Genomic DNA, 21,738 nt, shown 5'->3' with positions numbered 1-21,738 from the left:
TATTACATATATACTACATTGTAATGCACATACTTCGCACTTCGATTTTCATGACAATTCGGGCCCTACTGATGAAGAAAACAATAATAATATAATAATAATAACGCGAAAAACTACATCGCTCTGTTACTAATGTTTTAGGACTAATGTAAAAAGATGATTATGAAGCCCTATCACATATTAAAATAGATGATGTTCCACTCTTTGAAAAATGAGTTTACGGTGCGGAGGAAAGAAATATGAAGAACGTGAAATGGTTGAAAATGAAACATATCTGTATGCCATGAAAATCTAGTATTGTTTCAGTATTATTTATTTACGACAATTCTGTGCAGAAATGCGGAAGGTTTAGAGAAATGGGTGACACTCATTTACGCATAAAATTTTCCCTGTTAACGTGGAAATTAAAAGAAAGATTTCACTTAGGAAGGTCGAATAGAACGTGAAAGCATGCCGCAAGCAAGTGGCAACGATGCTAGGCTTAGCTCAAGTCCCAAGGTTGGCAAATGCACGAGTTATTTTTATACGAAACTAGACCTCATTGACTTAGATAAAATAATAGTTGTCAATTAAGACGACGTTTTCGATATCCGATAGAACTGAACTAAACATGAAATGAAATAACCACTCTTTTCTTCTATATTTATATTTTATCTCAAACCCCTTCCATGAAATCTCCCTCCCTGTTTCCAACCACGTCTCCAAGAGTGCCACAACATCAAAACTTTCAATTACTTCCCGAACTTTCTTGTTTCCTAATTTGTTCCTTAGTCCCTCAATATTCACACATCCTACCTTCCAATATAGTTATAACTTTCCCTCCCTCCCTTCTAGGTCTCCCCCTCTATTCTTACTTCTAGTATTTATCGACCTCTCTCCCTCTGTATCCTCCATCCCTTTACGTACTTTTCCCCATATGTCTTTTAAGCTCTTACTTCTGACTTTACTCATAATTTTTTTACCTTCTTGTCGATCTGTCTCCTCTTGACCTTTCTTGTTCACTACACCACTGCACCCTGTTCTCACCCCTTCTTGCTGCTCACCCCCACTCACCCCCTCACTATTTTGGACTTCTGAATCCACCTTCCTTTGTCCTTTCTTGCTCACTGCACCTCTACACTCTACTCTCCCAGTTTCTTGCTGCTCACTCTCACCGTCCACTTCACTATCTTGATCTTCTGTCTCCCGGCTGCACTGCCCATTCTCTTCCGAGATGCTCTGCTCTCCTGCCACGTCCCTCCTCCTCTTCTTTTCTTCTTTCTTCTTCCCATCTTGCCTTGTCCTCTCACCACCCTCAACCCTCTCGTTTTCGTCCATAGAAGAAAAGAGAGGAATAAGGGACGAGCACCAGGAGGGATGATAGTTCTAATTAGGGAAGAAATTAGTGAAAGAGTAGAGGATATAGAGACCGATATGATGGAAACCATATGGCTGAGATTGAATTTGGGAGGGAGTGAGGGAAGGAGGAAGAAAATAAATCTAGCTTTTGTTTACTGCCACCCTAGTAATTCAGCATATGCAAATAAATATTTTTTTGAAGAGTTATTGGTGGATATTGGTAGGATAAGGGGAATGTATCCAGGTGAGGAGGATATGTTGTTATTTGGGGATTGGAACGCGAGAATAGGAGAACAGAGCCCAGTTTATAGTAGGGAGGATGGAATGTGTTTGTTGGAAAGTAGAAGGAGTGAGGACAAAATTACAAATAGTTATGGAGAGAAGCTCCTAGAGATGTGTGCTGTGGGAAATTTGTATATTCTGAATGGGTGGATAGAGGGTGACAGGACGGGGAAATTGACATATGTTACGGAGAAGGGGGGTAGTGTGATAGATATGGTTTTAAGTTCGGAAGGGATGATTGAGGAAGTTGTAAGTATGGAAATAGGAGATTGGATTGAATCACACCATTTCCCGGTGAGGGTTATGCTGAAAAGGGAGGAAGAGAAGTGTACAATGAAGGAAGATGAGACAAAGGATAAACGAGGGAGTGGTTATAATAAGTATAAATGGACAGAGAAGGTGGGCCGGGATTGGAATAGGGTAGTAAAGGAGGAGCTACATCTTCTGAAATATGGGTCGGAAGGGGCGTTAGAAGAGAATAATACTGATAAAGCCTTGGAATTGTTGCTACATCCAATAAAGATGATAGCGCAGAAGGTGAGAGCTAGAAAAGGAAATAAGAAAGAGGGAGAAGAATGGTTTAATAGGGAGTGTGAAGGATTGCGGAGGAAGGTGATGGACGCGTTAGGAGAATATAGAAGGAAAGGTGGGAGCCGAGAAAGGGAGTTTTTCTGTAGATTGAGGAAGGAGTATAAAAAGAAAATCTCTGAGACAAAAAAGACGTGGTTAGAGGAACAAATGGAAGCCATAAATAATGACTGCAGGACAAACAATTTTGAGAGAGTTTGGGATAAGATTAATAGAATTATTAAGGGTGGAAGGAATATAGAGAGAACGAGTACTGAGGAAGTGCAATGGGTCAGGCACTTTGATGAATTACTAGGAAAAAAGGGGGGTGATAGATGGAGAGGTTCGGGAGAAGAAGTAATTTGGAGGAATAGGGGAGTGGCAATTTATGACCTGGATAAAGAAATCACAAGAGAGGAAATCCGGAGAGTGATAAGCAGAGCCAGAGCGAAGTCGGCCGGGGGGTGTAATGGTATAAATAACAAGTTTTGGAAGGAAATTAGTAAAAATGAGATGATAGAGGGCATGGTTAAACTATTCAATAGGATATTTGAGGGAGGAAATTACCCTAAGGAATTGGAAACAGGAATTATATGCCCTATATACAAGGGGAAGGGTAGTAGGAACAATGTGAACAGTTATAGAGGTATATCTCTGTTGGATTCTTTGAGTAAAATATATACTGGGGTGCTAGCGAACAGAATAAGCGGGTGGGCGGAAGAAAATGAAATTTTGACAGATTACCAAGGGGGATTTAGGAAAAAGAAAAGAACAGTGGATAATATAATGATAGTAAAGACTATTTTAGAAAAGTATAAGAATATGGCTAGAAGTACGGTTTATGTAGCAGCAATAGATTTTGAGAAAGCTTTTGACAAGGTGAATAGAGAGGCCCTACTAGAGAAATTAGGTAGGTTAGGGATTTCGGAGAAGATTTTGAGGGCAGTGGAAGGAATATATAGGGACGTCAGGTTTTGTGTAAAATTGGGAGAAGGGAGAATGAGTGGACCATTAGAGTCCAAGGTGGGTTTAAAACAAGGATGCAAGTTATCGCCAATACTGTTTATTTTATTTATCAACGATATTTTAGAGGGGTTTGGGGCAGAAAATTGGGCTGTACCAGTAATTAATGGTTTGGAAGTACCAGGACTGATATTTGCGGATGATGTGTTATTGATGACGCTAACTTCAGGGGCGATGAATAGGGCCTTAGAGTCAGTGATGCTATTTGCGAGGAAATGGGGATTGAAAATTAATGGAAATAAGTCTAAAATATTGGTAGTACAGGTGGACAAAAGAAGAAAGATAGAAGGGAATTGGGTAATTCAGGGAGAAAGATTGGAACAGGTAAGGAAGTTGGAATATCTAGGAGTTATTTTTAATGATAAAGGAACTTGGAGTGACCAGATCAAAAGAGTGAAATATAGAGGATTGGCAGCCTTAGCCTCAGTCAGAAATTTGCTACTCAAGTACCCGGGGATCAGTTATAAAACACTGAGACTCGTGTTCAGGTCGGTAATCGTTGGGAGGGTATTATACGGAGCAGAAGTTTGGGGGCTGGATGAGAAAAGAGAGGAACTAAGAAGGATTGTTAGTAGTTTTGCTAAGTTAGTGATGGGCTTACCGAGGTGTACAGCAAATGTAGGGGCGGAATTGATGTGTGGGGAGGATTTGGAATCAGAGGGTGTGAAAAGAATAGATACTGGATGAATTTAAAAAGACAGGAAGGTGGGAGAGTATTACAGGCAGCATATGTACAGCAATTTAAGAGCATGTATAAGGGTGGATGGTTAGAAAAAATAAAGGGATATTTGGAGAGGATAGGATTAGGACACCTGTGGGGGGAGGTTTGGTCAAAGACAGAAGTGAGAGGGATGAATATACTGGAAAGGAGAATTAGAGATATTCATAGGCAGAAATTATTGGGGGAAAGCAGACTAAGAAATTCGCTGACTGTTTTGACGAAAATAGAGGAGATAGCAGGGTTGAATATTAGATACGTCGATAGGTCAAAACGATATGGGATGATGTGGTGGCTTTTAGGTTTGCCAAGGAATACAGGCTGGTTACAGGGGAGGGATAAGACAAGGTGTGTACTTTGTGGAGATGTGAATGATGAGTTTCACTTGCTAAGAGACTGTGAGGTAACGAGGGGGTTAAGACATGGATTATTGAGTGCCGAGCATCGGGAAATATTGGGGAGAGGGGATGAGAACGCAATACTGAGATGGATTATTAAACAATGGGAAAAAGGGGGTGAATTGAACAGGTATTTTTGTGCGACAAAAAAGGCCTGCGAGAGTAAAATGAAGGAGAGTGAGTTAGAGGGTGGGCAGGGGAATAGGGGGGTGGAATAGTTATCTGTATAAGGGAAGGGGATAGTATGTTAAAATTCTAATGGATTAGGGAATATAGGGACTGAGTACTTAGTTAGGTGGAGTTGGGTAAGAGGACAGGATTGCATGGTCTGTTTGTTTTAAAGTTAGCTGGAATGCAAGTGCTGAAATGCTGAGAGTTGTTGTTTGATTATTGATCAGGTGTAGGTCAGTAACAAGAATGTGACGCAAGTACAGAGCATAATAAGGACACTGGATGAACACTGAGTGAGTGAACTGCTTCAGCTAATGACTGCTAATTATTCTTATTATTATTATCCTTATTATTATTATTATTATTATTATTATTATTATTATCCATTTTATTATTATTATTATTTATTATTCATTTTATCGTTATTATTATTATTATTACTATTATTATTATTATTATTATTATTATTATTATTATTATTATTATCATTATTGCATGTGAACATGTATAGGGGCGAAGTCGCCTGTTATGTTCAATAAATGTATGTATGTATGAAATAACCACTCAAGGTTAGGAAATCAACAACCTTGTAAAAGTAATTCCACAACTTCCTTTAATTCAAAAACTTTTTCAGTATTTCTCATCATTTTCTCAATTTTATAAAAAAACGAATTGTAGGTATGCAAGAAATAAGGACCAATTACGCTCTCTCTATCTACAACTTATATTCATGTAAGGGCAGGTGTTATATTGCTTGTTATTACTGCAATTTCCTTATATCCCCGTATTTCCACACCCCTACGCTCATTGAGCGATAGAGTGAGTAAGGCTACTTGTTGGTTGCTACTTTATTGTAATGCCGTGCCTCGTTAAGCGAACGGACGGAGTAAAGTAGAGAACGGAGATAAATCACTCCCGAGAAGTGTCACAATAAATTTCCTCTCCGCCGGTAACAGTTACAATCGCAGCTCCCTGCTGCACCGAACCGCACCAGTCTTGTCCTTTCTCCCTGGACTTCAATTCCGAGGAATTTTACAAACTAGAATTCTAACAACTTACACTTTGTTCTACAAGAACTTGTCTTCAACTCCTGTATAAACTGGTAATTATGATTACTAAATATTCCATTTCCGTGAAGATCGTCGGCAACATTTGTCAGGGTCGATGACATTGATGTCACACCCCTTTAAGCAACAAACAAGCAACATGTGTCAGGGTCGATGACATTGATGTCACACCCCTTTAAGCAACAAACAAGCAACATGTGTCAGGGTCGATGACATTGATGTCACACTCCTTTAAGCAACAAACAAGCAACATGTGTCAGGGTCGATGACATTGATGTCACACCCCTTTAAGCAACAAACAAGCAACATGTGTCAGGGTCGATGACATTGATGTCACACCCCTTTAAGCAACAAACAAGCAACATGTGTCAGGGTCGATGACATTGATGTCACACCCCTTTAAGCAACAAACAAGCAACATGTGTCAGGGTCGATGACATTGATGTCACACCCCTTTAAGCAACAAACAAGCAACATGTGTCAGGGTCGATGACATTGATGTCACACCCCTTTAAGCAACAAACAAGCAACATGTGTCAGGGTCGATGACATTGATGTCACACCCCTTTAAGTAACAAACAAGCAACATGTGTCAGGGTCGATGACATTGATGTCACACCCCTTTAAGCAACAAATAAGCAACATGTGTCAGGGTCGATGACATTGATGTCACACCCCTTTAAGCAACAAACAAGCAACATGTGTCAGGGTCGATGACATTGATGTCACACCCCTTTAAGTAACAAACAAGCAACATGTGTCAGGGTCGATGACATTGATGTCACACCCCTTTAAGCAACAAACAAGCAACATGTGTCAGGGTCGATGACATTGATGTCACACCCCTTTAAGCAACAAACAAGCAACATGTGTCAGGGTCGATGACATTGATGTCACACCCCTTTAAGCAACAAACAAGCAACATGTGTCAGGGTCGATGACATTGATGTCACACCCCTTTAAGTAACAAACAAGCAACATGTGTCAGGGTCGATGACATTGATGTGACACCCCTTTAAGCAACAAACAAGCAACATGTATCAGGGTCGATGACATTGATGTCACACCCCTTTAAGTAACAAACAAGCAACATGTGTCAGGGTCGATGACATTGATGTCACACCCCTTTAAGCAACAAACAAGCAACATGTGCCAGTGGGGAAGGTGAACTCAGGATGGCGAAAACTGACCCGAGGTATTCGAAGGATCCATGCTGAGGGCAGTTTTATTTACAATTCTATCACTCCATGATTTGGTAAATATCGACTTTACAGTACATAACCGACGTTCAAAACTTCAAAACCGAATGAATTAATACGGAGGTAATTATTCAAATATATTTTGACTCAAGGTATCAGTGACTAGGCATATGATCTGTCAGGCACTTCAAGAATGTTCCTTGTATAATTTAAGGTCCAAACATATGTCTTCGAAAGATGAGCCAGAAAGTGGCCACTGTCTAAATTTAAATTTTGACCTTGAATGTCAGGACGTCTCTACATCAATCAATTTAAAAAATATTGAAGTAGTTAGCAGAATTTGATCATCAACGTCATCTTGATGCATTACACTTCTGATTTTTATCTCTTTCTTTTTTTCTATTAAAAATAGTTCATTTATAGAATGATTTGAATATTACATGCTGGCTTCTTCTTCTTTCGTTTTGGCCGACTATGGACCACGTTAACTTCAATTCAGCTTCATCTGTTTCTGGGATTTATTCCTCGTTCAGTTCTTATCCATCCTTTCACTCTGCAATCTCCTCCTTTCTTCTGTCCACAGCGCTTAGGTACGGGATCTAATTTTTTCTTGAAAACTCTTGGTGGTCTTGATCCTCGACTTGTAAGCATCCCTGTTGCTGATTTTCGTCCCTTGTCCTTTCTAACCTCCTGATACCAGCGCACCGTAGTTTTATTGAACTCAAGAAACCTTTTTTTATCTGATTGGTCAGTCTTCCCAGGTTCATTGTATAGATACGTCCGAATAACATGGTTCTCCTCTTCCGGATGGCATTTGAGATCTTCTCCACCTTGAGATATAACTCTTCGTTTCTTGCCTTTCTGTATGACCGAACTTCTGCACTTTCTGATCGCAGTATCGTCCTAAGAATATTTCTCTCCTTCATTTCCAACTTCATGACCAATCTCGTTTTTATTGGGTTTAAAAATTCAACTGAATATAAAGATTCCAGGCGGAGTGTCTGAGTTTTGCATCGATTGCATTTGTTGTAAGTGTTCATAGGCAGGTTGTAGTAATAAGGTAACGAGGGAAAATTTATTTTTCAGGCAGACCTAAGGACACACAGTAGTATAACACTGTTATTCAACATTGTCATCATTCTTGTCCAGACATTTGCTTCTATAGTACACCATAGCATCGATTTAGGCATGTAAGAAATCTGCGATAAGTCCCAGAAGTCACGTCATGACTGCCGTATCATCGTTGAATTGCTTGTCAATCAGGTGTTTCTTCAACGGTCCGAAGAGATGGAAATCTCTGGGTGCCATGTCAGGAATATGAGGAGGATTGTTCAGAATGTTGATTTCATCACCAGAGGAACGACTATGTTGCCTGTTATTATGACACACTGAAGCGTTTACGAGAAAGAATTCGGATAAAAACGACCTGGAATTGTCTCAGTAGACATCGTGTTGTTGCAGGACAACGCCTGACAACACGCAGCCAACAGCAGGTGTGAATTATTACGGCGCTTTCGTTAGGAGGCACTGGACAATCCTCCTTGCAATCCCGACATGGCATCCAGTGATTTTCATTTTTTCGGATCGTTGAAAAAGCACCTGGATGATAAGCGAAGCAATTCAAACACGATACAAACCTTCAGCATGCCGCCATAACGTGGATTCGGGCATTGGACGCAGATTTCTTCCATGCCTCCATTATTGTCTTGGTGTACCACTGGAACAAGTATTTGGACAAGAATGGTGACTGTGTCGAATGGTAATGCAAATCAGTGCCCTACAACTGTGCATCCTTTTCTCTGTCTGTAATAATATTATTTACGCAACTGCCTCGGAAAATGATCTTTTAAGTTACGAGTCAAAAGTTCCTCGCCGAAATTTCAAAACGAGTAACGTACATTTATCACTTTAATGGCTGTTGTGTACAATATGTTATACCATGGTGAATTTACTAATTTTATAATTAATGAATTTAATTGTAAATAATTTTGATTCGTCGCGAAGCAAATCGTCCATGTTTGATCCATGTAGTGACGTTTCCCTGTTTTGTTGTTTGTGTCTTGCTATGAAAGATACGAAGGTCGATCAAATATAAACGGGTTTTTAGATCCTGAGCATCAACAGTTGGTAGGACTGACCCCGCGCTGTAAGATATTTCCCGCCGTTTTGTCAGTAATGCTCACGATGCCGGAGCAACAGGTGAACCCCTCCACTGCCCAACGCATAATTATAAACTTTCTCTCTCGTGAAGGAGTTACAGCGGCAGAAATTTTGCCAGAGCTTAACTGCACAGTTCGGTGATCAAACATTGTCAAGGAGGCATGTGGTTTTCTGGCATAAAAAGTTCAAGGAAGGACGAGAAGGTGTGGAAAATCAGCAACACGATCGCAGTTCTCGGACCAGCATTACAGAGGGAAACATTCGTGCGGTTAAAGACATTATTGGTGACGATAGACAGACGAGAGTATCAGAAATTGCAGAACAAGTCGGAATTAGTTATGGGAGCTGTCAAGCAATCACCCCAAACGATCTACAATTCCGTAAAGTGTGTTCCTCTAACTGTCTCCAAGCTACAGAAAATGCACTGGACTACATTTGATCATCCTCCTTGCAGCCCGGACTTGTCACCCTGCGATTTCCATTTGTTCGGACCGCTTAAAGAAGCTCTAGGAAGTCAACGATTTGAAGATCATGAGAGTGTGGAAGACTTCGTGCGCAACTGGCTGGTGACACGACCCTGTTCTTTGTTCAATGAGCGCATCAAAGAGCTGCTCATACGCTGGAACAAATACATTTCCGAAGCAGGAAACTATGTGGAAAAATAAATTGTAATTGCCTTGTGTTTTTCAATAAATGAATTTTAATAAAAAATCCCGTTTATATTTGATTCCCCCAAGAATTGTGTACATGGGGTTATGTTGTATTTAAACATAAATATCCACTAAGATATCAGAGTCGTAAACATGGTCCTTGGCAATACGAATTTTATGATATATACGATATTTATCTGTTAGAAATGGTTTAATATGGTGGCAGATTACTTGAGCTCGAAATGCAGAGACGCCATTTCTTATGTAGCTGAGTACGGAATCACAGTGCTGCAATCAGACAGAGAAACAATTCTGCAAGGTTAAGTCTGGTGTTCCTTGAATTATGATCTTTCTGACGATCGATATTTACGTTGCTGTGAAGCGGAGTTCAACCAGTCAGAGACGATTTGTCATAAACCAGTACGGAAAGAAGGTAATTGCGTCATAATGTGAAATAAAATAAAGTTTCCCCGTGTGTACTGTGTAGAGATGAGAAGAATGCAAGAATGAGGAATGTGGCCTGAAAGCACGAACTTCCTGTTCTGCCCAGACAGATCGGTTCTTTTCTGCTACACGAAAACATTGACTCATACTTTGCAGTTTGCTGGATTACGACTGACAAGAGCGAAGAGCTGCCAGTAGAAGATAATATAAAGTCGCCTGGGTAGTAGCGGAGTTGCTATGGTAACCATTGCGTCACTGGCTCTGCTGGTGAAAACCCCTTCGCCCCGTGCCTCACCGGGCATGTGCATTCTTCTGATCTCCCAACAATACTCTTGTTATCTTATGGTTTGAAGCTCTTTAGTATATATTCCATCATTGGAATATGAATGTATAACCAATCAATTATATTTGTAATATAATTTGTAGGTGACGACAGATTCCTAATATAACTAGTATTTATTGTATTATGATCTTACACTTATTAACCAAGAAAGAAATAATTTTCAGATGATCACGGATTTTAAAGTTAGAGGTCTACTATCATACATTTGTCTAATAATTAAGCCAGTTCTATCATTTATGAACCGAATATTTACATTTGATGCATCAATTACTGAGAACTAATTTGAAATATATCTTGGTATAATTTTTATATTGTACATCACTCTGCTTGCTTTTAAACATTGTTTTCACTCTCCGGTCTCATTTTTGTGTGTCTTGTTGTACCCTACAGAGACTCCACTATGGCTGCTACTCCAGATTGCCCCCATCAAGAACGAGAGGGACCTGGTCGTGTTGTTCCTGCTCACGTTCAGGGACATCACGGCCCTCAAACAACCCATCGAGTCCGACGACAACAAAGGCGGTAAGATGATCACTGTAATTACATCTCTCACAATGTCAACTTTCCGTAACGATTGTTTAGTCTGTATATGTGTATGTGGTAGAGCCTTACCATGCAGGTGAAAAAAATATTTACAAATTGTTCATAACTGGCATAAATTTAACTATAATTTAGTCATATACAACCTGTGACAGTAAAGTTCGGTGAATGAAGTCAGAACGGTCGATACGGCAACACTGGCGACACACAACGCTGCACCTGCGTAGCAGCAGGTTTTGACCACCTGCTCCCAACGTTGTTCAGTTGAGCATCGTGTGTGTACCGTGTAAAACCTATTTGATACAGTGCGTGTTTAGTGCGTTGATTCTGAATTGCAAACAGGGACATGAGCGACGAAAAGATAAAGGTACAGTTTTGTTTTAAGCTTGGCAAGACACCGAAAGAAACGCATGCGGTGCTGGTACGTGTTTATGAAGGCCATGCACTGTCCTTGAAGGGTGTGTGCGAGTGGTTCGCCCGTTTTCGAGGAGGCCGGGAAAGTGTTTCTGACAACCTCCGTAGCGGAAGACCGGTGACCGCCATCAGTGACGGAAACAATGAGAAGGTGAGGACCTTAATCACGAACGATCGGCGATTAACTGTGAGCATGATAGCGGATGAACTGCAGATTATCCGTGAGACAAATCGTTACCCATAAGTTAGGGAAGAGGAAAAAGTGTTCTCGTCTTGTGCCACATCACCTGACTGACGATCAGAAGCAGGCACGTTAGAGGCTTCACAGGATTTTGTCGAAACGGCGGATGCGACACCAAATTTCTTGAATTGTATTGTCACTGACGATGAAGCCTTGTGTCTCAGGTACGACCCTGGAACGAAACGGCAAAGCATGGAATGGCGTTTTCCGGGATCCTCTCGTCGGAGAAAGGTCAGAGCCGAAAAGTCACGCATCAAACTCGCTTTGAAAAGAAAGAGATTTGACGATATTCCTGACATCCAACGAAACGTGACGAGGCTTTTGAACACCATCCCAAAGGAAGCCTTCTTGCAAAGTTTCCAGGACATGTATCGCCAATCTCAGCAGTGCATAGTTATGGGAGGGGACTATTTCGAACGACAGTAAGGTCACTTTCGTGCATTGTTTATCTATGTTGATAGTACAGGACTATTCATCGAACTTTGTTGTCACAGGTTGTATTTAGAACCAAACAGCTGAGGTGAAAATAGAGAGAGACACAGCTGAGGAAATAGCTGTACGTAGAGGTGTGAGACAGGGCTGTGTACTGTCCCTTCTCCTTTTTAATATCTACTCTGAGGCTGTGTTCAGAGAAGCTGTCGAGGATCTCATCTTAGGGATCAGAATAAATGGCAGTGTCATTAATAACATCCGCTCTGGTGATGGTACCGTTTTATTCGTCAGTAACCTTGGTGATCTTCAAATTATTATTAACAACATTGTAACGATCAGTGCAGAATTTTGTCTGTTCATAAATATTGACAATACAAAGTTGATTGGATTTTCGAAAACACCTAAGCAGACCTCTCTGCACATCAAGAATGCAACTGTTCAGCATCTTCCTTCAAATACCGTGGGGCTATAGTGACTCTGCAATGCGATCGCAAGAATCAAATCTAATCTAGGATTGGTCAAGCCAAAAATTTGTTCAAGAGATCTCAACTTTCAGCTCCGAGTTCGGATGTTGCGATGCTATATTTTCTCTCCTTTCTGTATGGTTTTGAAGGATTGACGCTTAGCCCTCTACTGGAGAGGTGGATTGAAGCTTTCGAATTGAACAGAAGAGTGTTTCGAATATCCTGGGTAGAAAGGAAGACCGATGAGAAGTCCTCGACTTGCTAAATAAAAAAATGTTCTGAAAACCGTCAAGGAACGAAAGCTCAGGTACATCATGAGATGTGAGCAATATGAACTTCTCCAACACATCATCGAGGGAAAAATTGAAGGAAAATGAGACGGAGAAATGTCTGCCTTAAAGACCTGCGTCGCTACTATAGTCGAATTTACATAGAAATATTTCGAGCAACTGTTTCACGAATTATCATAAGCAATTGGATTGTCAACCTTCGGAGGGAGTTGGCGTCCTAAGAAAAAGAATAATAATAAGAAGAAGTCGTTTATTATGTATATCTTCTACAGGGTGTAAACAAAAGAATATCGAAGACGGGTCTAAATTTATCTTAAGTACATGGTGCAGAAAAACTTTGTTTCGTAAATTAAAGGAGTGTTAGATGGTACAAGTACAAGTAATTTAAACATAGGAACCACAGATCCGGGGGTGATTAGTTTTGGTATTAGGCGTACTTAAAGATTACAGATCAGATGCCAACCTCCCATGTCTTCGAGTGTAAGCGTGACACACTGTTTGCTTTAGGTTTACATTTTAATGCAGACAATGAAAAGGACCAAACGCAAAGTACCTCACAGTACCTCAGAAAAAATAAATCACATGAAGAGACGTGTTCTGCTTACATGACATGGATGAAAAGTATGAACCGTGATGCCCAATCCAATCATAGAGAACGCATTCAACCATTCCCGCACGTGGTGAGAAGAGTGAGGTGGAATTGCCAAATAAAGGTTGGAAGTACATCCTTTATATGAGAGGAGCGCCAATTACACTTCACAAATTCTAGTGCAGTGTTTTGGCGGTACAATTCATATCGACGCAACAAGGATTCGCGTATTATTTGGAAAACTCCCGGTGCATGAGTGGCGATGGACAGACAGAAGGGAAGTAACGCGAACAACGCCTCAGTAAAAATAAAGTGGCTCGTCAACGCTCGAGACTGAGAGGTAGGCAGCACAAACTAATCACCGCAGACCTATGCTCTCTATGTTCACGATACCTGTATTTGAGAACTCTAACACTCCTTTAATTCACGAAACAAAGTTTCTCTGCGCCCTGTACAGGAAAGAGATACATTAGCAAAAACACAGATGCGTTGAAAGAGTAAATCTACGCCATTTCATAATACTCCCTACAAGTGTTCAATGTGAGAACCGATAGTCGCACGACATACGTCCAACCGACAGTGGAGCTGCATATTTCGTGTAATGGTTTCGAAAGCAACAGTGACTCGACGTCTCAATTCAGGTGGGCTGCGAGATAGCACTACACGTGATTCTCAACATATCCTTACAAGAAATAAATCACATAGAGAGACGTCGGGGCTGCTTGCAAGACATCGACGAAATGTGTGAACCGTGATAACCAATCCAATCATAGAGAACACATACAACCATTCCCGCACGTGTGGGAAGAGTGAGGGAGTATTGTCAAATGAAGGATGGAAGACCATCCTTTATCTGAGGGAAGAGCCAGTTACACTTCGCAAACTGCAGTGCACAGGGAGCTTTACGCTGGGAGCCTCAATCTGTAACTGGAAATCTACAATTTGCTGCATGCAATAAAAACATCCAAAGTTGCTCTTTTATCCGATCGAGAGAACAGGTGGCTAAAGTTGGTTCTTCTTCTTCTTCTCCTTCTAGTGCTGTACACGTCATCGGACGATGACGATAATTTCGGCTTAGTTTTGTTGCTGGCTGCGCGGAGCAGCGGAATGGTTGTTTGTCCGAACCACTGTGGCAGGTTCTCCAACCAAGATGTGCGGGGTCTCCCAGGACTTGTTTTCCCCTCGATCTAAAATTGACGCGAAAATATTTATAGGACCGACGCAGAATTGACCCTTATTAGTGAACAGGAGAACTGTGCCTCACAGGAAATGCTAGAAACCATTATTTCGAAGTACCAATTGGTTGCTGTCACATTTCTGTGCGTGCGCATCTCCCGAGTACGTCACTGTGTCATTACGTGTGAGTGAGAGAGAAGAGAAGACGTGTTTAGTGACCAGTTGAATGCAACACAAAATTGTGCTCACGATGAAACAGCGCGTATTCATTGTCGAGTGATATGCAAAGCACGATTCGTGGAAAACCTGCGCGGAACTGTGTGCGCAGGAGTTTAAGACTGGAAGTGTTTTGGCGAAACCTCCAGCAAAGTCTGCAATGCAAAACTTGCTGGCAAAATGGCGTGAAACCGGCTCTGTAGCGAATAAAAACCGAAATAGGAAAAGTCCTCTCAGTTTTAATTACTGCGTTGATGGGGTGAAAGTTCCTTTTGGGGATCATTGTAAGTATCTAGGTGTTAATATAAGGAAAGATCTTCATTGGGGTAATCACATAAATGGGATTATAAATAAAGGTACAGATCTCTGCACATGGTTATGAGGGTGTTTAGGGGTTGTGGTAAGGATGTAAAGGAGAGGGCATATAAGTCTCTGGTAAGACCCCAACTAGAGTATGGTTCCAGTGTATGGGACCCTCACCAGGATTACCTGATTCAAGAACTGGAAAAAATCCAAAGAAAAGCAGCTCGATTTGTTCTGGGCGATTTCCGACAAAAGAGTAGCGTTACAAAAATGTTGCAATGTTTGGGTTGGGAAGAAATGAGAGAAAGAAGAAGAGCTGCTCGACTAAGTGGTATGTTCCGGGCTGTCAGCGGAGAGATGGCGTGGAATGACATTAGTAGACGAATAAGTTTGAATGGCGTTTATAAAAGTAGGAAAGATCACAATATGAAGATAAAGTTGGAATTCAAGAGGACAAACTGGGGCAAATATTCATTTATAGGAAGGGGAGTTAGGGATTGGAATAACTTACCAAGAGAGATGTTCAATAAATTTCCAATTTCTTTGAAATCATTTAGGAAAAGGCTAGGAAAACAACAAATAGGAAATCTGCCACCTGGGCGACTGCCCTAAATGCAGATCAGTATTGATTGATTGATTGATTGATTGATTGATTGATTGATTGATTGATTGATTGATTGATTGATTGATTGATTGATTGATTGGGATTAGCTGGAAAAAGGTAGAACACCAGAAAACATTACTCGAGTGGAAAGAAGTCCGACGAAATATCATCGCCCTTTATCTGTGCAAGTGGGAATGAAGGGATCGTTGTGTTGTCAAAACATTATCAAAAGAGACCTGCCTCTGTATCCGTACAAATGTACTGTTGCGTGTGCATTAAAACGCCCAGACAAACCTTCGCGTGTTGAGTTCCGCCGGTGGTCTCTGAGTGAAGTGGAGTCAGGACTTTTGGATTCTCAGTTTTCATTTCTTCAGATGAGGCCATTTCCAGCATCTTCTGTGGTGTTCATTAACAAGTGTCAATCCCGCGTTAGTCCTATTGTAAATATTTTCCGGGACAGTTTTGTTTTGCTCACCCGGTATGTCTCGTGATACGACCGAAGCTTCTTGATCTTAACAGCCCTAAACAGTTCTTCCTCCTTGCACATCCTTGTTAATACCTCCATATAACGTATTCTGTCTACCCAGTTGATATGAAGCATGCAACAGTAGACCCGTATTTCAAATGCTGCCAACCTTCTCATAGTGGCTTTTGTCACAGTCCGCCATGATGGAGAACACTTAGCACCTTGCGATTCTAACCCGAAACTGCAATAGTAATTATCTGTTAGAGAGTATTTGACGGAGAATTGTAAATGAGGCGGTTTATTTCTTGGGAATGGTCCCAGCGCTCGTTGATGACGATGCCTAAGTACGTCGTTTTTTCGAGCCTCTCTGTCGGAACTCAGTTGCAAGTTGCCATAAAAACGAACGGAGTGACGATTAACAACATTAGATATGCTGACGAAACTGTCCTTATGGCCAACAGCGCGGAAACCCTACACTAGGTCTTGTCCATGGTGGTAGAGACAAAACATATGATCGTGAGCAAGAGTTGCAAGATGTTTCAATTGTAAGTGTACTTATTTCAATTTTGCATATGTAAAAACTGTATTTTCTGGTTAGATGGAAGAGAGGGCCTAATGGCCTTAATCTTGCCAGACAAAATAAATCTATTGTATTGTATTGTATTGTATTGACCCCACCAGACAGGGCTCTTGCTCACGATCATATGTTTTGTCTCTACCACCTTGGACAAGACCTAGTGTAGGGTTTCCGCGCTGTTGGCCATAAGGACAGTTTCGTCAGCATATCTAATGTTGTTAATCGTCACTCCGTTCGCTTTTATGGCATTGTCTGTATCATGTACCTACAGCCTCCCTGAAACAGGTCTCTGAGTACAGGCTGAATAGGAGCGGGAACAGAATACAGCCATAATAACCACATATCGTCATCTAAGATGCAATACCTCGTAATTCACAATTCTCTTCCTATCCATTCTGTTCCTTAAGACAGGTCACGCTTCCCAGTCACTTGTGGATAAGCAGTCCAGAACAATTTTCGTTGTTTTCATTGATGATGATGATGATGCTTGTTGTTTTAAGGGGCCTAACATCGAAGGTCATCGGCCCCTAATGGTACGAAATGAAAGAACAAAAATTGCAAACGCATCCACTGACCAAAATAAAAATAAAATATGCCATGAAGAATGAATGGATGGACAGGATCTCAACAAAACACAAAACAAACAAACAAAAACCAGTGGATCGGACTCAATACAGATCGAAAATAACATTATTACTGACCAAGGAACCACTTATAAAGCACAATGATGCTTGGTGTCTAAAGGGGGTGCAAAATCCACGTCGAAGGCCCCACAGAATGGTACATGTCGCGAGTAAAATAGAACTATGGTATGTGTCATGTTGGGGTATTAATCAGAAGTAGCGAAGACTCACGGTGTTCCACAAATGATGGTACTACTCACAAGTATTGCAATACGTACAAGTAACGCAGACCTATGGTATATCTCACACAATGGCCCAACTCAGAGCCAACGCAAACCGAGAAGGTTCCCCACCTAGGTGTATTAACACGGGCGCCGGTATTCCCGTGGTGCTCCTCACATAGTGGGTACTAATCACAGGCAACGCAGACCCACGGTGCTGCTCATATAGTGGTACAACTCACAGGCTACGCCCAGACCCGCGGTGTTGCTCACATGGGTACGACGCACGGGTACTGGAATCCACCAGGCCAGGCTTTTACTGCTACTAATCACAAACCTATTTCGTACCGAATTTAGTGGTACTACTCGCAAGTACAGGCAACCTATGGTGTTCCCCGCGCGATGGTACGATTCAAAATTAGTTTCATGGCTCTAATTCAGTCAGCCCTTGGTCGCCCCTTTTAGTCGCCTCTTACGACAGGCAGAGGATATCGCGGGTGTATTCTACATGTGCGTCCCCCACCCGCAGGGGGTAGTGTGTTTGGTCCGCGAGAGGTATTTTATTTCCCTCAAGTCCGCCGGCAGGCCGGTTAGGACCCCCTATCCGCCACCTGGGACGCGCCACGTGGGAGTATCACCTCTCCCCCTGCTACGCCTGCGTAGCAGGTTCGTGGCGTTGTTTTCATTTTCCTATGGTTAGGTATAAAGGAAAATGAATCTTACCAAACAGTACTGTAGGGATATATGCTTGTCGGTCGTATTTACGCACTCCTACAGTACATTTGTATAAGCTTCACTTTCCTGTATACACAAGCATACCAAAATGAACTCTCCATATCCACACGGGCTTGGGAGGCGTGACCAGTCTTCAAGAAAATAATGAACAGGAAGGGCATGGTGAGATACGAGGTATTGTTTCTTAGGGGACGATATTAACATCCACAGACAGTTTCCAATCATTCACCCAGGTCAAGAATGGATTTTGTTTTGCTAGGGGCTTTACGTCGCACCGACACAGATAGGTCTTACGGCGACGATGGGATAGGAAAGGCCTAGGAGTTAGAAGAAGCGTCCGTGGCCTTAATAAAGGTACAGCCCCAGCATTTGCCTGGTGTGAAAATGGGAAACCAAGGAAAACCATCTTCAGGGCTGCCGACAGTGGTATTCGAACCCACTATCTCCCAGATACAAGCTCACAGCCGCGCGCCCCTAACCGCACGGCCAACTCGGGATTTGAACCACGGAACTCAGAGGTGAGAGGCTGCCGCTTGAGACACGGACGCTCAGTAACCATATATACATTATGTACAGTCAGCAGCACAAAAACGTAGGCCACTGCAGATGATTTACTTTCAAAATCCTCTTGTTTTAAATAGGTAACATATTTGGCAGATGACAGAATTCAAACGGCCATCTCTTTCGTCACCGACTATACACAGTTTACTAATATCCTCCCGTATCGAGATTTTATAAAATGAAATATTTCTTTGCCGCCAATTTTTGTGCGATAGAGTAAGTCCAAACTCATTGTGCCTGATAGAGCAGCACACGTCGTTTGAAAGATTTGGATGTAGTGCACGAATTCGTACACCTTGGGTCAGCGTATGCTTGGAACATTGTAAAAAATTATACACAAATGGAAATAATCATAGATTCAAAATTTTAAAAAACGAAAATGTTCATCAGATTTTCTATTCAAGCTCCTCTTATGGTGGAAATAGCATATTTTGAACATACACTCCTTATATCTATTACCTTACCGTATACAGTTGCACATACTAGTTATACCATATTTCCGGTCATATGTATACACAAATGGAAATAATCATAGATTCAAAAATTTTTAAAACGAAAATGTTCATCAGATTTTCTATTCAAGCTCCTCTTATGGTGGAAATAGCATATTTTGAACAGACACTCCTTATATCTATTACCTTACTGTATACAGTTGCACATACTAGTTATACCATATTTCCGGTCATATGTACTTTGGAAAGCTGAAATTCATTTTAAGATGTGTAGTTGCTCTTCGGGCAGATCAATTTAGGTTTATTGTTCCATTTTGTTAATAAAATCAGAGGCACGCACATGATTATGTAATACTGCTGTTATAGGACTCAGCAAGTTCGCCAAGCTGGCTCGATCCGTCACTCGGTCTCGTTCAGTGCTGGTCTCCCAGTTCTCATCTCACCTGCCCAACCTGAAGGACACCACCAAGCAGTCGCATCTGGCACATGTGAGTAACTTTGGTGCAACTTCCTACTCGCAGTCATCTTATTGAGGTCAAATAATTACAAATTTGTTGGAAATATCACATAGCAGCAGGACGTATTTATTCTATTTGAACCTTATCGAAATTGAACTTAATGTGACAACCTGCTTTATGATAATGGATTTCGTGTGAGAATAGAATATAATACTTCCCTCCCCTAATTCTTGATCGCCGGAAATTGGAGAGAGAGAGAGCATTTCTTCTAATTCAATTCATTAAATTCGATGCATGCATTACATTCTCCTCTTATAATTATTTGACTATTACTGCACTAAATATAATTTACTAGTCGTTACCCGCGGCTAGGTTCGCGTGAATTTCCTAACTTGATAAAAGTAATCGAAGTCATCATATGAAAAATCCCTAAAGTATAAAATCTCACCGAAAAATTGAGTTTCTTTTACCCCAGAACATTTTTGTAAACCATGTTTGTGGTATTTCCTTTTGCGGCTAAGATGACCAGGTTACTGGCAGAGCTAACTGTGCAACATGTGTCAAAGAACTCTATATGTGAGAAACAGTCCTCTCTAGAGTCGAAAGAAAAAAATACATGTTTCTTTATTTTTAAAAGAGATTCCAAATACCAGTTGTTAAGTCTGTAACATGTCAAGTTTTTGAGATATACTACTTTTAATAATTCACCCCGTTTTCCCTTCTTTTAACCCCCTTGAGTGAAATTTCCGAAAACAAAAAAGTGTGTTTTTCTATATTTTCAAAGCAGGTTCCAATTACCAATTTTACGTCTGTAACACATCGAGTTTTTGAGATATACTCATTTTAAAAATTCACCCCTTTTTTCACTTCTTTTCATTCCCTTCCCCGAGTGGATTTTCCGAAAACAAAAAATACACGTTTCTTTATTTTTAAAGGATATTACGTATATCAATTTTACGTCTGTAACATCTTCAGTTTTTATGATATAATTATCCTCAACTCCTGTTTCAACCCCTGTTTCACTTATTTTTACCACTCTTACGAGGAATTTCTGAAAATAAAAAAATACTTGTTTCTTTATTTTTAAAGGACATTCCAAATACCAATTTTCACGTCTTTAAACTGTTATTTTTTTGTGAAAAATCCATATCCCTTTTCATCCCTTTAGCGACGGGATATCAAAAAATGCTTCTTTAGTGAGCACCTACACTACAATCCCCAAAACTTCATTTTTTCATATCCAGTACTTTTGGTTCGGCCATGATGAATCAGTCAGTCAGACAGGACATGTTATTTTATCTATCTATCTATCTATCTATCTATCTATCTATCTATCTATATATATAAATTATGCCCTAGACGTTGACAATATTATATAGTCTAGGACCTATGTGTCACAAGCCTAGTAGAGTTATTCTACCATTACAACGTACAGTACATTACAACTGAATTGAATGAGTGGATGACTGCATGAATTGGTAAATGAATGATTTCATGGTTGAATTGTGGTCATGGATGAATGGATGAATAGCCACGGATAGCCACTAACTGGGGAGAAAGCATTAAGTTAAGATGAGTGCTTGAGAGTGAAATGATGAAAATGCTTGAGCATTCCACTGTGGGTGAATGAATTACTGACTGCCTAAATTAATGAATGAATTGATGCATGGCCGAATGCATGATTGAATGGACTAGATTCCAAGTCCTCTTTCGTAGTCATGGATAAACCACCCACTGGGCAGAGAGTTCAATGAATGAATGAATGAGAATTAATTAATTAATTAATTAATTAATTAATGAAGGAATGTTCTCGTGCGATTCCCCTACACTTTATCTTTTTTCCTTAATTTAATTATACATGGCATGGCAAAACAATTTATTTATTATACTACATTTAATTTTATATTTAATCTACTAGTAATTTTATATTAATTATTCTAGGACAAGCATGCCTTGTATCCTTCCTATCCATCATCATCATCATCATCATCGACATCATCTGCAGTTTCCAGCCAT

General features: G+C 40.7%; 1 protein-coding gene across 1 annotated transcript in view; it reads left to right on the top strand.

The window, feature by feature from the left end:
- eag (ether a go-go) overlaps positions 1 to 21,738 on the top strand; it is a 356,951-nt gene that overhangs the window by 250,092 nt on the left and 85,121 nt on the right. The window contains exons 5-6 of the mRNA XM_068229611.1: positions 10,751 to 10,882; positions 19,631 to 19,752. Of these exons, the coding sequence (XP_068085712.1) occupies positions 10,751 to 10,882; positions 19,631 to 19,752 (254 nt within the window). The remainder of the gene's footprint in view (positions 1 to 10,750; positions 10,883 to 19,630; positions 19,753 to 21,738) is intronic.

Source organism: Anabrus simplex, chromosome 11, assembly GCF_040414725.1.
Source record: "Anabrus simplex isolate iqAnaSimp1 chromosome 11, ASM4041472v1, whole genome shotgun sequence".
NCBI classification, from domain to species: Eukaryota; Metazoa; Arthropoda; class Insecta; order Orthoptera; family Tettigoniidae; genus Anabrus; species Anabrus simplex.
This window is presented reverse-complemented; position numbering and strand designations above follow the sequence as displayed.